Here is an 18212-nt window from a genome sequence, read left to right as displayed (position 1 = left end):
TCAGAATAGTCGCGCTCGATAAGATGCGAGCCTTTAAGAGGGATACAATCTTTGACTTCATAGATAGCAAATGTTACTGTAAGACACAGGTTACTAGAAAATAAACAAACGGCTATAATTATTGTACGTAGCACTTGACGTTCCAGTTTTTAATTTTATTGTCATTCGTAATTGCTTTATTATATTACAATGAACATTAAAATCTATGGAAACGCAAAACGAGCATACTGTTATCACCTACAAGACGTCGCATTGTGCTCAATTAATTCATTTTCTTGTTATAAAAAAATCCTTTAGAATACATTTTTAAGTATAATGATCGTTTTTATTATAGATTTCATACGTACAAACATTAAACGGTATCCTAATTTAACTATAAACGAATGTTCAAATAACACATTTTATCGGTATAAAAATTTAAATCAGCGTTTGTTTCCTAAAAAATAGATATTATTTACTAAAATAATAGCTCGCTCAACTTGCTTCTATGTTTAATATTAATATCCTGAGTAGAGTTCAGCAGTCACCAAACTTTGAGTACTCAATATGATGTCCGACAGTATAAATGCGACATTTAGACGCAAATTACAAACATTAGATTGTAGTTAACATTTCGCTTGGGAATCGTTTGTATTAATACTTAATACATAGGATCAACATTACACTAGATTTCGATCGCGCATGAACCCTCCACATTCAGTGATAATGTTTTTACACCGTGTGTCCCGTATGCTGTAAGGAAAAGATTCGTCGGAATGAGTTTTTTTTTTAGTTATTTTGATCATTCGTTACCCGTTTCTGTTCGTTCAAGCACGATCTATTTCGCACTGCAGTCACCGTCGATAATAATTAGTCCTTAAAGGTGAAATCACAGTTAAGAGAAGAAATTTAGCCGTATCGAACGTAATTCGTATGGAAAACAATCGTAATTTCGCCGGCAATTGATCCAGAAACTGTTACGCGTGTCATCATCCCCCTTCAGGTAATTGGAAAAAGACTTTGGTCTACAGTATTAAAAACGAGTAAACGCTAAGCGAGATGATCCGTCGTCTCGTAACGCAGTGTACATACTCTTAGCGTATGTGTCTCGAGTGTATTATTCATAAAAAAATATAGTTACTAAAAAGACACCTAGACCTTTATCCTCGTTTCACTGTTATTGTCATTGAGTAACACGTACGTGTCTCGCGTCACTAGCAATCTGTGCTGTCCGTTCACCAGCATCATCGAACCTCTTCTGATCGTTCGTTTACCTAATTCTATTGCTTCGTGGGTGAAGACAGCGTTGTTGTAAACTTTCGCAGAAACGGTGATTATAATTATCATACCGACTAGAATTAATCCATACGAGGTACAGGGCACCGCGATATCGCAGAACGTCGTCGCTAAATAGATCCACCTGCGGATCGGAGGTGTCAGTTCTTCGATACCTTCTTCCAGCCACATAATCGGGAACACGATGTCGGGAAATCTCGATACAACGCCGATGTTCGGCTGGTGTTCGACTTTCAAGTTCAATTGAACGCGAACTTTCCCTTCTAGCGGCACACCAAGTTTCTATGGAGCAGAAAATATGGATATAAACGATTATAAGTGTAGTTTAATTTCAAGAGATAAACTAATGTATATATAAAATTTAATACTTTGCGATCTATAATGTTTGTAACAGAATAAGCTGTGGCTTATTCTAGCGAGAGTCGTGTTAAGGATACGTACCGATTGAATCTTGAAGTACGTTCCATGGATTTTCTGGTTTGGGTTCAAACCTTCAACCGCATCGAGCAGTTTTGGATCCGCTTTATAGAAATGTGGGAAGGATAGATAGACTGGCGCAGCTAAGAAATAAGAAAAATTTCGTTTAAGCATTGTTTTGTTATATCGTTTAAAATTAGTATAGTGTTATATTGTTTAAAAAATGTAAACTTATTTGCCCGAAAGAATTGTTGCACGTTCGAAATACTACATTTAATAATACAGTAATGGTACAAACAATTATTAAAAGTGCTACTTGTACGTAAAATTTTGTAAAAATATGTAGAGAAGAGGAAGGGAGTTTTTTATGTTATAGTCGGTGAAAATGAGGATAGGAACCAGAAAGGACTGAGGTATAATTAACTTCTTTCATTTTGTTCACTTTTGAATAAAAAAAATATAATATGCCTCATTCGATAAATATAAAGCTGATTATGCCCGAAAACAAACCAAAGGCACAGCATTTGCTGAAGCTCACAATAACTGGTTTCATTACTCGATGTTTTTTAAAAATAGATTTTCGTGAATGAAAACTAATCGTGAAAGATACGGTGACTCAGTTTGGCACTACTAAGAAAGAAAGTGACATTAAAGGCCATTGAAAGTATTAGGGTGTCCCATAAGTTCTTTTCGCGCCGCGCTACGAATGACTTTAACTGGCTGTGTTTATATAAACACGTTTACAGTGATGGTTCTACGACTATTAGGACAGTCCGCAATTGGTTTGAGAGATTTAGAGCTGGCAATTTTGATTTGAAAGACGAAGACCGCAGCGGTCGTCCAACAACGACGGATGCGGACCTTGTCAAAGATGTGCTCGCCGAAAATCCGCGATATAGTGTGTGCGAGATAGCGGATGCCACTAACATACCCAGGACAACGGTACATAAGCATTTAATCAAGATGAGATATGTGAATCGATTCGAAGTTCCACACCGTCGATAGGTCTTGACACCAGCCTTATGAACCGCGTCTCTACGTGCGATTTGCTTCTCCAACGACATGGAAGAAATCCTTTCCTAAAGAGGCTTGTCACTGGAGACGAGACTTGGATTTTATACCAAAATGTGCATCGAAAACGAACTTGGTCAAAAGGAAATAGTCCCTCAATTGTTGCGAAGCCACGACTTCGTCCGAAGAAAGTTCTTTCGTGCATTTGGTGGGACTGGAAGGGCGTAGTCTACTACGAGCTCCTTTCTCAAGGTGAAACGATCAATTCGGCTAAATATTGTAACCAACTCGATGAATTGAAAGCCGCCATAGCAGAAAAACGGCCAGAACCCACGCGACGTCGTTTTTCATCGCGACAACGCAAAACCACATGTTGCGGTGTTCGTAAGACAAAAATTATTACAGTTCGATTGGAACATTCTACCTCATCCTCCGTACTCCCCAGACATTGCTCCATCCCGATTATTACTTGTTCTTCTCGTTAAAAAATTCCCTCCGTGAAAAATGGCTTAAATTCGTAAGCGAAATAAAAATGCACCTTGAACAATATTTTGCAAATAAGCCTCAAAAATCTTGGAAAGACGACATAACGAGGCTTCCTGAAAGATGAAAGAAGGTAATAGAGCAGAACGGTTCATATGTAACTCGATAAATCAACCTTAAACAACAAATATCGTGTAATCACTTCGCATAAAAAAAGGAAAGAACTTATGGGACACCCTAATAAAATAAATTTTTAAGTTGTGTACTTTGCAAAGAGGTAATCATACCCTTCTTATATTTATTTTTATCACGGTTCGAGGGAATACTTTCCCTAATTTGTTCTTAGTCGAGTGAATGGAAATCATATAATACTTACTAATAATACTTACTATACTGGCAGGGACTAATATTTTGCAGTCCGTCCGATGGACATGTTGACATATCATTGGAACAAAAACACTCATTCTCTGGAGATGTTTCGTTTGGTCGTCCGAACACAATTTCAGGGGGAGTATAATAATCCGCTTTAATACCTGATTTTTCCGTGGGACCGCGATATTTTAAGGGCAAAGTGCGACAAATATCTTTATCCCAAAGATGGACGATGTCGGCGCCCGTTTGTTCGCGTGGAGGAAAGAAAGACCCTATAATTTAATGTTTTATCGTAATTATTTGTAGAAATAATAAATTTTTATAAAGTCTTACACAAGCTACTAATATTTACCTTCCGAAGCTCGGATAGAGTTACAAGGTGCATTTGGCCAGTAGGGTAAATGATCTAATCCGTTTAATCGATTTATCAATCCAAATTCCTTCATATCAGTATGGCCTGTGTAAATGGTAGATACTTCGTTTATCGTACCGTTTCTCTGCAATTGTACATAGTTTTACTATAATTCACTATTAGAGTTAAAAATAATTTAGTACATGTATCATAAATGAAATTTCATCAGTTACTATGTAGGGTAAAATTTTCGAAATACGACTGAAAAAAACGGTTACGAAATATTAACCTGTAGTTATTTTGCCATTAATAGCACATAATTATGTTTGTTAAACTCAACAACAAGATATTTTTTTTAAGTAACATTTAATTCATCCAATCATAGAAAATCACGTTCTGATATTTGTAATATTCTTGTGCAACGGTTTTCCTTCTCAGTTGTACTTATTGTGAAATATCACAGTCGACAAGCAGCTAATTGTGAATTAATTACTTACTCCAAGCAGAAGTCCCATTTGACTCATAGGCCGTCTTGTTTTCGGAAAGAATTTGTGCGCTATACTAACTAGTGGATCATCGTATCCGAAAACAAGTTGCTGAGCAGTTACAGGAACAAACGATTGCAATTGCAAACCGCTTAAAAACATAGATAAGCCTAGAGTAATAAATCGAGGTAGACTTTTACTCTGCGTTGAGAGAGTCTGGAACGTATAAAACAATTATGAAATACAATACGTCCATCCAAAAAATTAAAGAAAGAGACTTGGATGCACAAATTAAGCAGAAGATTGTTACTTACTAATAGTGGAATGTTGGGTACCATTAATTTCATCTCTCTATCCTGTGACAAGTCTGGTACAAAGTTTAATATCTTTTTATGTTGATAACTTACAGTACCATTGTTGTGAAACACAATATTTACTTTCTCCATGTCTTCTCTGCAGAATGTCAAAAATAATACACGGTTCATAAGTTAAACAAAGATGTATAACTGCCAATGAATTTATACATATATATGTACATGTATAATACATATAGACAGTGGCGGCCAGTTACTTAAGACCCTTAGTCATTTCAGCAAATAGATACCATTTATTTTGACAAAAAATATAATATACACTAAAGTTTTATTATATTGTATTAATAAGAAAATGTTGTCTTCAACTTATAGATTACAGAAATTTTTATTATTTATATTATTTATTATTTATTATTTATTATTTATTATTTATTATTTATTATTTATTATTTATCATTTATCATTTATCATTTATCATTTATCATTTATCATTTATCATCTATCATCTATCATCTATCATCTATCATTTATCATTTACCATTTATCATTTATCATTTATCATTTATCATTTATCATTTATTATCTGTATAGGGTACTACTAAAGTAAAACTGCTTAAATGCATTTTCTGTAAGAAGACATTGGCATATAATCAATGTTCAAACTATTAACCGCTACATATGACACAAAATGACTGTGTAAAAATTACAAGACTGAATTTACTCAGAGCTTTTGCAGTTCTTATAATAATATATGCTTGAATGATATTTTTTTAAAAAACATCCAGTGGAAAATAAACATACTTATATACGAATGGTCCAACTTCTTGTAGTTTCGGTTTCTCATGAAATTGTAAAAAATTTTCAGTATTCGTTACGTTGAATATGTACACTTTGGTTAACCGTACCACACCGGGTTTTTGCCAATACTGGAAAGAAAGTGATCCATTCCATAGTCGTAATTGCTAAAAAGGAAACAGAGCGATCGTAGGTATCATATATTTTACTTGATTTAATTGAATCCATTGATAACTATATAATTATAATTGCAATCGACGTGAGAAATTTTCATTTTGTTCTGTACTTTTTTATATAGTTTACTTTTCTTTTTTACGACTACTGCAATTTGTTATCAACGCAATGAAAATAAGAGATTTGACTTACCTTCAAAATAATATAGTCTACCCAAGGTATGCTGCTTAAGATAATGCCAATTACAAGTGTCAGAATTCCTATAAGGATTGCCGAAATTCTTCCTATAACAGAAAAAATCGATTCGAATGCTGTATTAAATATTTCATTGAATAATGCAATAAACATATTTATCTGAGAAATATTTATATTTCGTTCACACTTTGGGTAATACACAGTTGAATCTAATTAAAGCAACTGAAAATAGTTCAAGAACCTCGGACAACCATGAAACGTTCAATCTTTAGCCTCTGTTGCGATGGGACTTGGCACAAATAATTTTGTGCATCCCAACTTTGCACGCTGTAATTTTATAATAAGTACATAAGCGCACTGATTACTCGAATGATAATTTGTTTTCAAAAATTAAAATCAGTATAAAAGCTGTCTACTCCAGTTAGTTTCAGAAACGTGAATATACCACATATTCCTCGTTGTGGAGAAGAAAATTCACTTTAGGTCAAAGGTCATACTCATTCAATTCTTTCGAGTAGTTATTTCATCATTTCTTTGCCAAATTGACTATCTATAGTATCTTCTTAAAACACGAATTGGGTATAATGTCAAGGCAATCGAAGAAAGTAATGTGCGTCGTTTTCGTTTTTCACTTTGTCCTTATAACTTTTATTATCCTTGAGACTTTCAAGATTAATCACTCACGGGCATGACATTTTTAGTCAAACTATATTTATAATACCATAATTTTTCACTTTTTTTTATTATTATTAAATTAAAAACATTTTATCTTGACTTATGGTATCAATCATCTCGTGGTAAGAGTAAAAGTACACCTACACTGAAATGTGTATCGCACACAACACGCGAAATAAAGAAGAAACAGCGATAATAAATTATGACGTGAAGTTAATAGCTTTGCATGTTGCTAGCTACATAACTTGATTTATATTGCACAAGAGTGGTATGTCAGTAATGTATTTTAAGCTCTATAAAGCATGATTTGTACTAGTTTATTTGGTATTACACACATTGCATTCTGGAGACGGTTTACAACTGTCATCGCAATTGATTTGATGAAATCAAATTTGTTGTAATATTTATTTGTAACATTTACTACGCGGGAAGATGTACTTTATGATATAAAAAACAATTCAGTGCTTCAATTTTATTACGTATTTTCTATGGAAATTGCAACTTCCGTTGCTACAACTGATACGTTAACGTGAGAATCGGCTTTAACTGAAAATAAATAAAAATTAGTAGTTGATCTTCGAATAAAAAGTGTACCGTCAACTTTGTAAGGGATCAGAGTTTCTCATTTCTGTTTGATAAAACAGTTTTGGAGAGTTGTTGTAAAAAGAAAGCTAAATTAATGGTAGATTTTCGAGAATAATCGTACCTTCAGTTATCAGTCCATCACATTGTGCGAAAACATTTTAGAAGAAATGAATGAAGACTTGTAAAAGTAGAGCCATCAGCTTTAAAATGAGTCCATTGATAAGTAATACATTTTTTATGAAATTAAAATAGTTTAAATGTCAACGATTGTTCGAAAATGAGAAACAGAATGTTTGAATACTCTTTACAATCGTTATACTTATGATTTTCACGAAAAAATATTGAAGTAGGCAATGTGATTAATCATTCGTATATCCGATAATTGTAGACTTATAATTTCATAAGTAAACGATTGATATTGGCACTAAAAAATGCCTTTATACGATACAGCTGTACTTTACATTTAAGACAGCAGAGTACGCTTGAAAGAGTTAATTCAAAATTGATGTAGCATGTACAGGAAGTAGGATGATACGAAGAAAGTACGTAATGAGGATTACGTTGACCTTGTGTCCTCATTTAAAATTTGAAGTGGGAATTCAGGACAGATAATACGGTAGAGACTCCTTTATCCGAACATTTATTTTCACAATATTCTAGCATTATCGTCTAGTAGAAAACTGGAATGAAATTTTTAGATAATAGAATATTTTGGTATCAGGATATTACAAAAATAAACCTTCGGATAAAAGATTCTCTACTGTTCTTACAAAAGCAATAGATCGTTTTTAACTAATTATAAATTAAAATATTATTTATTTCGAATGTAGTGCATCAATGAAAATATGTATCAATGAAATAAATGAATTAAAGAAAATGTGATAATTAGACTGCAGACTGCATATCTGCATACCACATGCAATTTCATGAAATATAAGAAAAATAATAGTTTTATTTTATTTTTACCATAATAAATTTTTAAGTCGAAAAAGAAAAAGTTTCCTTAATTTGAAATTTCGTAAAGTTAGAAATTAAAATAAGAATTTGCACACAAAGGTCTGTAGTCACGTGATAAGTTCATGATAAAAGATAGGTCGTTTTATATAAATTCTAAATACGCATACTTCTTACAAAATTTAAGTTTCAATAAAAAAAATTTTAATTACGAAACGTCATAATTGTTGAAGAAATTCGTGGAATGAAATGAATATCGAAGTGTCTTGTACAAGTAACACGTATAGGATATTTTAATGTCTGAAAGACATTTGCAACTCTAACATTGAGTTATAAATAAATTTATGTTTTTATGCACGTAACAGTTTTTGTATTACATAATGCGAAGCGTACTTGTTTTAAATGTGTAAGGTTCCAAGACCTGAAATCCGGTTGTAAACGTTCCCTTTTTAAAACATCTTTCGAGAGTTTCACTTTCAATTCAAGGTTGAACGACAGAATTCTAAGAACATATAAGGTTTAGTCACTCGATACACTTCTTGGGTGATGCTGTAAGGCTCGTCTTTCCACTGAATACATTAGTTTTATGGAACTTTGGATTTTGGAGGATCTTGTTTATCGATCTGATCAAGATATTACAGAATGTCTAACTGACAAGTTATGTCAAGGATATTTCATTTCACTAAATGATGTGTCATATGATAGGATATTAGAGTAGGATTATTCGTTTGCGTAATCATTTTTAATAACACCGCAAAACAAATTTGATCTATAACATTTGTTATTTTAGAATTTTTCTAAAATATCTACTCGAACTTATTTTATATGTTTATATATCTTTAATTATTATAATTAGATAAACATTAGTCGCACACTATACCAGTTGCTGTATATTATAGCAGCTACAGGGTTTCTCGCTTTTGGAAATGTTGAAAATTTGATTAAAAGTATCGTACAAGTAAAATACAACCCTTTTTTCCTTTCAAAATGTATGAACCAATGTTATCTTTATGTTTGGAACTACGTTTTTCTTCCTGAAAAATTTATTTTCCTTTATGTAAAAATTATTTGATCCAACTCTCCTCATTATTCTTACAGCATCACTGAACTTTCCCAAAATAAAATACATTTGTGATACCTTTGTGAAAGAGAGAGAGAGAGAGAGAGAGAATCGAGGATCTTTATATCTTTATACTTCACTCTGATGAACTTCGGAGTTCGGCCTACGTGAAATTTTCAGAACTCAAATATCAAGGCGTGTTTCGTCAGAGTTACAGGGATGGATACTTTTAAGAAACGTCATAGCAGTTAGTGTCAATAACAGGAACGTCAATATTACATTTTACCGTGCGGTATTCCCCGGACTCTTATACCTCAGAATCAGAATTTTGAGAAAATAATGTAAGTTTGCACAATCCTGACTCATTCGTGTGTATCGTCATCTTTGTTCAGTCAAACGCAAGAGAATTATGTTACAATTGTTCAGCTAGAATTTTTACGGTAACGAGAATTATGGTGCATTCGAAATGAGAATGGTTTCTACGGGTCCGACAAAAGAATACAGAATCACTTGCTACTGAATAAGAAGCGGCTCAATGGTGTTCGATAATCATCGTTGGCCATTACATAATTTTACGATCTCTCCTTTCTCGGAGATCAGCTCTGACCACCTCCGTTAAAATTCGCTTTCTTCGTATGACCTTCTGTAGCTGGGAACATCGAAAATCAGTCAGTGACTCACAGTCGAATTCGTTTTAGTTCATGCATAAGATAAAATCTTCGGAAATTCGTTCGATTCGTCGACAATTTAAATGTCCGCATCGAATGTTTAATTTCTTGTTACGTATACCTCGGGCATCTATAGTCTTTTCGTTAATTACAGGCAATCTTTTTAAGGACTTGAGAGAAATTGAGGTTTTATGTAGGTCAATACACCGTTGTTACCAGGATCAGAATGGCAGTTATCTAGGTGGTATGCAACCGCTATATGCATACATAGTGATTCGAATACGTATACATATACGCACTTCATTACCATGCTTTCTCTCACACTAGTAATTCCATTATCAATCCGATATTATGTCACTAAGTGATGTTACGTGTATGAATAATTCAAGTATAAACACACGTGCACGCGGGAAGTGTGCTCAAATTCACGTTTTCTAACAGTTCTGCTATAATCGTTATATTAGTTTGATATTTAATATTGCACTTTAGTGTCTGATTGAAATTAATGTTCTTGAATAATCTTGTTGAAATTAATGTATCGGTATCTTCGATTTCTTTCCACTTTATTCACATTTATTTTTCTCATAAATGCATAAAATACACAATAAGTAAAAGTTAGATTCTAGAAATAAATATTTGTGTGTGTGCGTGCGCGCGTGTGTGTATGTACAAGTATATAAATGTGAATCATGTCGCAGTAACTAAAGACAATATTATAAATACTCCAGGATTAAAAATAGTAATGAAAAATTGATGGAATATTATTTAAACACAAACGTGTTGACTATTTCACAATTGACTATTTCTAATTGATGTATTCGTTTGAGAAAGGTCCAGGTTCTCTAAGAACCATATTTGGTTTGATAATTTTAGAATACCTTTCTTATGCGATATTGTTGAGGCTATATAGAAAAATTATGGACACAATGAGTCTTGATTATTCTTCAAGCAATCGAGCAAATCAAATATATATGCGAAAAGTTGGTGCACAGTATGGAATTTGATGTGGATAATCGCGTTGCTTCATAAAAACTGTTCACTCGTCAAGGTTCGCTGAGCGGAAGCTACGTTTGCAATCATGTTTCTTATAATGCAAGGGGAATGATCTCCAAGGAATGGAACGTATAGTTCACTCGATCTTCATTATATCAACCTTAATTATTCTAGGAGTACCTGTAGCAGTTGTTTCAATTAGTAATTTTAAGGAAAATTTTGTTCAATAACCCAGGATTTAATCAGGTAAGTTAATCTAAAAAATATTTAACAATAACGTTTAAAGAAGGAACTACGAGTTTTAAAATACTTATATCCACGTTTTCTTATTATTACAAGAGAAATGAAACTTATTTAACATTAATATATTTAAGTTACTTTATGAATAAAAGCGAATATTACAGAAACAAGAGTATAATGTATGTATACAATATTTAGTCAACAATGTTAGCAATATTTGAGTAATTTGCAACGCGACATAACTTTTGATAATACAGATATACATGGTGGATTATCTAACATTTTCACCTAGATCACGTTACTTAATTAGTGTAGCGATACAGCTAATGGAAAGACAAACTCAACCATGTATTGTATGTTGACCTTCAAACTTTGGAGTTCTTCGAAAAGTATAACCTAACATATGAGAACGATATTCTGAGAGGCCCATAGGGCCTCATTGATGTAATGAAAAGAACAAAGATATTTCAGGTGAAACTGTTAAGTGACTCACCGAGTATATGTGTTAGTGTTAACGTAAATCCCTAATGGCGACCAAGGTGGCTTACGTAGCGCTATTCAGCCTGTAGAGGGTTTTATGGCACGGCTTTAAGCTGATGTGTTTGGTCATTTGACCATTTTTTGACATAGGCACGTTTATGAAAGAGTGTAGAGAAAAAGTTAGGAATGATAAGCAACCAGATGTTACGTTGGCTTGAGAAGAAGGTCGTCGTTCTTAGAGAATCTGGCCACAAAATGGGAAAATTTAAAGATGTTTCATAAAGTGTGCTTCCCACTCTCAAGTTTGGGGAGAGATTATGTTTACTCCCTAAATATAACGAGTAGGTGCAGAAGAAGGCCATCAAAATCGATGAAAAATCGAAACCTTCGAGTTGGATGCTGTTCTGGTAAAAGGACTTATGTTCGACTACATTGTACTTACTCCGAAATGCCGATAAGTCTAGCGTGGTACTTTTATCGATTTTAATTTTTAACATACAGTATTTTATCGCGAGAGTGGCGGTATTCGAAAGATATGATGAGACGTTTTGTAGCAGTAAAAATTTCGCTGTTTGCGTTGACTGACAACTCGTAACTGCGTTACAGTTGGAAACAACGTATGATATTTCCGAGTGAGCAAAATGATACGACATAAGCACGCATATTTATGTGCTTGGCCTCATGGACGTACGGCGTACACATTACTTCGGTTCTATGCTCCTCCTTCATGGGTAAAAAGGTTGTAAAAGCTCGATGTTTATTTAGCGATTACGAACGCGAGCAAGGTAATTGCAATGAATGCTGTCTTTTTTGCAATGAATTGTGCCATTTTTAAGAATCTAACAAATTAATATATCGGTGATACAGTTACGAACCGTCTCACACACTCGTTTGAAGATCGTGCACATAGTGATTCGTCAATAGTGCGATCCTATTTCCTAATCCTGTTTCTGTTTGTCATTGTTAAACATCTTTTCAACGTACATAAATTTGATATATTTTTTTATCACATCCTTAATTTCATTTAAGATGTGATATTATAACCAATGAATCTAATTAATAAAACCCTAATAATGGCCGGAAACAGTAACTTTTACGTCTTCGATTGAGTGCGACACTTGAGAATGTATTGTTTTATGTGTTTTCTTTATGAGATATATATTGTATAATCTAGCTTTCTTAACGATTTCGCTGATAATGTACTATTGAATGTGTACCTGAAAGCTGGGTTTAGCGCGAGTCATTATTATTTAAGCAAGACCGTACATCACATATTTTTTAAATATTTTCTACCGTATGCTTGAAGCCATTTAAATATTTCTACACAAATTCCCAAGATTGCATTATGTCGGTTTTTATGTAATTTTGATAAAATCTAGTTATTTGTTTCTGTGTCTTCCCTTACGAATTTCCTCTTTGTTATTATTCTTTCTTGTTATAATGCTTCACGCAAATGTTACTTAATTCGTATGTTATAAATGTGCAACAACGAAATATTGTGCTCGGTACATTATTGGGTATATTTGTATCTCATGAATATTTCAGCACTACCGGGTGTATTATCCCAAATGCGACGAAAAAAGAACAAACATTTACATAACATCTATCGATTCTTTAACAAATTTTAATGGTTCAAAAGCAAAAATTAATTCGGAAGGGTCGAAGTATTTACGATAACCTTATTGACATTTCCATTTTACCCAAACAGGGTGTTCTATACATGCAACTTTTGAAGGTGCATAAATGTATACTATCACGTCCACATATCAAATGACTTCTGGTAGTGCCAAGCTGATTGTGAGATAGTCATTAATGTGAACTTTCACCAATGCTATTCCGTTACTCTAATATATTTTTCATGCATTCTTTTCCTATAGTCGTTATAGAAATGTAGCCTTTATACAAAATCAGTTGCTCTCTCTTTATTAACATACAGTACGTTAAAAGTAACTACAGTAAATTCTCCCTAATTGACGCTCAGCTCGTACACAAAAGTGGACAATTTGGGAAGAGGAGATACGATTATTCAAGCCTCATTTTTATAGTCGCCGATTGTTAACAACTCTGAAAACCAGCTACGAGGTTCGAATAATCGTGTCTCCTCTTCACAAATTGTCCATTTTTGTGTACAAGCTGAGGGTCAATTAGAGAGAATTTACTGTACTTTATGTATTATACTAAACGTATTAGACTTTGTAATTTGATTGAATGAAAACCATATACTATTCATAAATTTTAGCTTAAAAATTATTATACTCATCGAATAAAGTATAGCTTAAAATGTTTATCATGTACTTCTTCGTTGTCATATAAACTTCTATCAGCTTTGATATTTCTCTAAAGAAAATATATTTTAGAAAATTTTATATAACGCCAAGTATTTATTGTTGTTGTTCGAATTAATATCTTGCCCGATATTGTCTGTTCGTTGCCTTTCTATAATTTTCATACGATAATTGCACGTATAATAACTTTCAACGAGGAAGAATGTGAATTATGAAAATGCATGAAAAAAGTAATAAGCATATATATAGAAACATGTGTGCACTGTTATGAAACTTTGATAATTCTCTGACGATCACTGCGTCGGTAGTTCCCCACAAAACAAGTGTAATGAGAAATATCCTCAAAGTAGTCATGTGTCATTTCCTGTTTGTCTAGGTAGAAGTACAGTTATCCTTCAATTGTCAGTAAGAAGGTACAACTGCACAATATGCTCGTAGTACTGTGTATTTGATTCTTATATTCACGAGGACATAGTATATTAAATATTGCAGATTTTTCGTTTCAGAGTCATATCATTGAAACCGCTTTAATAATGTGTCGAGATAATTAAATTGTTCACATTTAATAAATATCAATGAGTTCATTTTATTCGAAAAATTCATTACGGCAAAGATTCGGGAATGATTTATGTTCACACAGATGGGAAATCTACGACAGAATAACTTCAAGACATTATACATATGGATGATATACTTGAAAATAGTATACTGCATGTGATGACAATATTTTTCCATCGATGACGAATAAATTAAGCTTTGTTAGGTTTTTGCGGAGTCAGCTAGCAAATGACTACATAAAATATTCCGTAGCCATTATTCTTTTTCGGACGAAGAAGAATTTTCTTCCGCTTCTTCTTGTTTTGTTACAGATCAGTTATTTACGCAGAAAACAACCTTTGAGTCATCAAATTGTTTTCACACATAGTATGATCATATTATAATCTTAAGTAAAGTATGAAATCAAGATCAATATATTAAATAAACTTTGTTGTTATCATTTAGATAAATTTAAATTATTTATTGCAGAAAACACGTAAATCGTAAAAGTTCGTATAACAAGGATTGTTTTCGATGATATTGTATGTATACATATGTATATGTATAATTACGTATATGCGTAAAAACGCATGTAACGTTTGTTATGGATCCTTGGAAACTCTTGCGCGGTCGCTGTCTCAACACAGTGCGAAGTATTTTATTGATAGCTAAGACGTTGTTCCTCAAACAGTTTGATCGAAGCTAATAAAAACCAACTGGTTAAAACGGATAGAGAAATTGGGTAAACGCACATGACGACACTAGACGGTTAGTTTCTGCGCATGTTGCATTGCACTGTTGCGTTAGTTTTTCTTCACGGTCTGAAAACTGCTATTCTGGCAACGATAAGCGCGAAACATTCTGTTTTTCAATCTAGTTATTACTATTATCTAGTTATTATTATTATTTGAAAATCTGCAAGATGCGACGATACGTGTTCGATTCACACAAATCCATGAAATCATCATGTTTCATTTATTCATAAATATTTATGTACCCGACACGTTCAGAAAGTTTGAACATTGTATTCAAAAGGAAAGGAACACTCGACAGAAACTAATGAAACGGTCGCATTCGCTTAAGTCGGAATATGTACGATGAATTTCAATTACTTCACCATTCGTTTTACACTTTACTAAAAACGTCACTGCTTAACAGCATTGAACTATTTTTCTACGATATCTTGCTTGAATTTATGAAACTGAAACCGTGAAACGATTTGATCTAGAATTCTTTTACAAGAATTTCTTAAACACTTTAACCCTCAAAACTTTCTACGGTTGATTTCTTAATATTACCTGTCCGAAGTTTTCGTTTCAATGAAAATTCATTAGCGGAGGAAATACGAATATTATTTAAACGATTTTAATGCATTAGCGATAACGGATTTTCAATAGAGGTTTTCACTGAAGCTTTCTTGACCCCTTGCCGTACCATTTTCTTCATAATTAAAATGATAAGCACATTTTCGATTGTAATAATCTCTTTGAAAAGAAAAGAAAATTTATATTTATCGTGAGTCTACATTTACTGAGATGATTAAAGTATTGATCTCAGGAGGACAGAATTTTATTCCGACTTAAAAAAAACGGAATAACATTGGTATTTAATAGGATATTACTAGAAATCTGCGCCACGAGTCTGACTTGTTAAAGTACGGCGTGGGGTTAAAAGTAAATTAAACTGCAACCAACGTTTCACAATAATTTTATATGTATTTGTACCGTATACCTAAAGGCAGGTAAAAGTATGAACGAATGATCTTTTAAGTAAATACTCGGTTTCGTATGCATAAAGGATGAAGCGTTTACTAGAAATTGATTTTACTAAATTGTCTGATAAACGTTTGAAATACGTACACATAACAAGTACAGTAAATTCTCCCCAATTGTCCCTTAGCTTGTAAACAAAAATGAACAATTTGGGAAGAGGAGATACGACTATTCGAGCCTCGCGGCTTGTTTTTATAGTTGTTGACAATCGGTGACTATAAAAACGAGCCACGCGGCTCGAATAATCGTCTCTCCTCTTCCCAAATTGTCCATTTCTGCTTACAAGCTGAGGGACAATTGGGAATCATTTGCTGTAGGTATTTACAGAGAACTTCGAGTAAAAGGCAAAAGATATACACGTGCTCTGAAGGGAAATCAAAGTAAATAAACTTCAAGTAAATACTGCAAGGCCATCCGGAGATCATGGTATAACAGGTCATTGAATTCGTATAGACACGAGCTACAATAATATGAAGTAAAAACTATTCCATGCAATTTAAGAAAAATATAGGTTAATCTTGATTTTTTTGGAATACAACATTTTCTCTGAAATCGTTTACATTGCAATCTATAGCTGATCAAAAACTGATTAACTTTTGTTAGGAAGATTTTTTTGCCTGAACGTCGAAAATTCTCGAAAAATCGTGGAGACGATTACATAAAACATCCGAATTCTTCATTTAACCAGCGATCACGTTTCAAACGTTTAAAGAAATTTCCCTCTGAGAATACCTCATGTTCATTGTAAGAACGTGTAATTTTTATCTGAAACATGTTTTCGAATAATTTACGTTTCTCGAGATATTTGAGTATTCCACTTTCAAGTGGCCATACTGTACATTAGCAGCCAGAAGTTGTGATAATTTTTATTTAAAAATTGCACGTTCTGTACGTGAGGTTTTCTTAAAGATGTTAATTATCGACGCATTCGCAATACTGTCGATACTGGACCAAATGAGTGAAACCATAACTGGCAATCATCGTTGCGTTCCATTCTACAAGGGTGTTATCGACTACGATGACTACCATTACAGGTAACAAACACTTTGAGTAACGGTCTCATGGGAATTAACCAAGGGAAATAACTATATTGGCATTGTAAAATTTGTGGAAGTGCGGAAAATGTATATACTTACTCTCAATTGTAAAGTGCATGATGTTCTACTATCCAAAATATAAAAAGATTGAGTGGCACTAGATCTCGATGGCAAACAGTTAAAATCCACTTTAGTAAAGTATAATTTAGTAGTTCACTGAAGTAAAGTAACTGGATCGTGACGATATGTACTCTTGATTATCCAGAGTGTAAAAATGGAACGTGTTTAGTCACAATAAGCGTTTGATAAGAACAACTTGTTTTGTATACTTCGATAATTGATATATTAAGAGAGAAATGAAGCGAATAATGACGTATGGTTGATATGATATGGTGAATGTGGAATGCTCAAATATCTCGAGAAACATAAATTATTCAAAAAAAAGTTTCAGATAAAAATTATACGCCCTTACAATGAACATAAATTGATTTAAACGGTTGAAACGTGATCGCTGGTTAAATGAGGGATTCATTTATACATATACAAGATGTTCCACGTAACCGTCGCGTCGTCACGATTTTTAAAGCACTTCCAACGGTCTGACAAAAAAATGTTCGTAACAAAAGTTAATCAGTTTTTGATCAGCTATAGATTGCAATGTAAACGATTTCAGAGAAAATGCTTTATTCCAAAAAAATCAAGATTAACCTATATTTTTCTTAAATTGCATGGAATAGTGTTTACTTCATACTATTGTAGCCCATGTCAACACGAACTCAACGACCTGTTATACCATGACCTCCGGATGACCTTGCAGTATTTATTCGAAGTTTATTTACTCTGATTTCCCTTCAAAGCACGAATAAATCTTTCGCCTTTTCCAAGTTTTCTGCAAATACCTACTACAGTAAATACTCTCCAATTATCCTTCAGCTTGTGAACAGAAATTGACAATTTGGGAAGAGGAGATGCCAACTCTCAGGAGATAACAACTCTAAAAAGCAGCCGCGAGGCTCGAATAATCGTATCTCCTCTTCCCAAATTGCCCATTTC

The 18212-nt window shown here is 33.3% G+C and overlaps 1 protein-coding gene across 4 annotated transcripts in view; it reads right to left on the bottom strand.

Moving 5' to 3' along the window:
• Window positions 1-118: 118 nt before the first annotated feature.
• dsb (scavenger receptor class B member debris buster) overlaps window positions 119-18212 on the bottom strand; it is a 49424-nt gene continuing 31330 nt past the window's right edge. For all 4 annotated transcript variants that reach the window (XM_076523225.1, XM_076523223.1, XM_076523226.1 and 1 more), the window contains 8 exons: window positions 5871-5962; window positions 5511-5671; window positions 4710-4848; window positions 4408-4611; window positions 3911-4055; window positions 3576-3830; window positions 1717-1835; window positions 119-1557 (listed from right to left, as the gene is read on the bottom strand). In XM_076523225.1, coding sequence (XP_076379340.1) covers window positions 1132-1557; window positions 1717-1835; window positions 3576-3830; window positions 3911-4055; window positions 4408-4611; window positions 4710-4848; window positions 5511-5671; window positions 5871-5962 — 1541 coding nt within the window. In that variant the 3' untranslated portion in view covers window positions 119-1131. The remainder of the gene's footprint in view (window positions 1558-1716; window positions 1836-3575; window positions 3831-3910; window positions 4056-4407; window positions 4612-4709; window positions 4849-5510; window positions 5672-5870; window positions 5963-18212) is intronic.

Source organism: Megalopta genalis, chromosome 6, assembly GCF_051020955.1.
Source record: "Megalopta genalis isolate 19385.01 chromosome 6, iyMegGena1_principal, whole genome shotgun sequence".
Classification (NCBI taxonomy): domain Eukaryota; kingdom Metazoa; phylum Arthropoda; class Insecta; order Hymenoptera; family Halictidae; genus Megalopta; species Megalopta genalis.
This window is presented reverse-complemented; position numbering and strand designations above follow the sequence as displayed.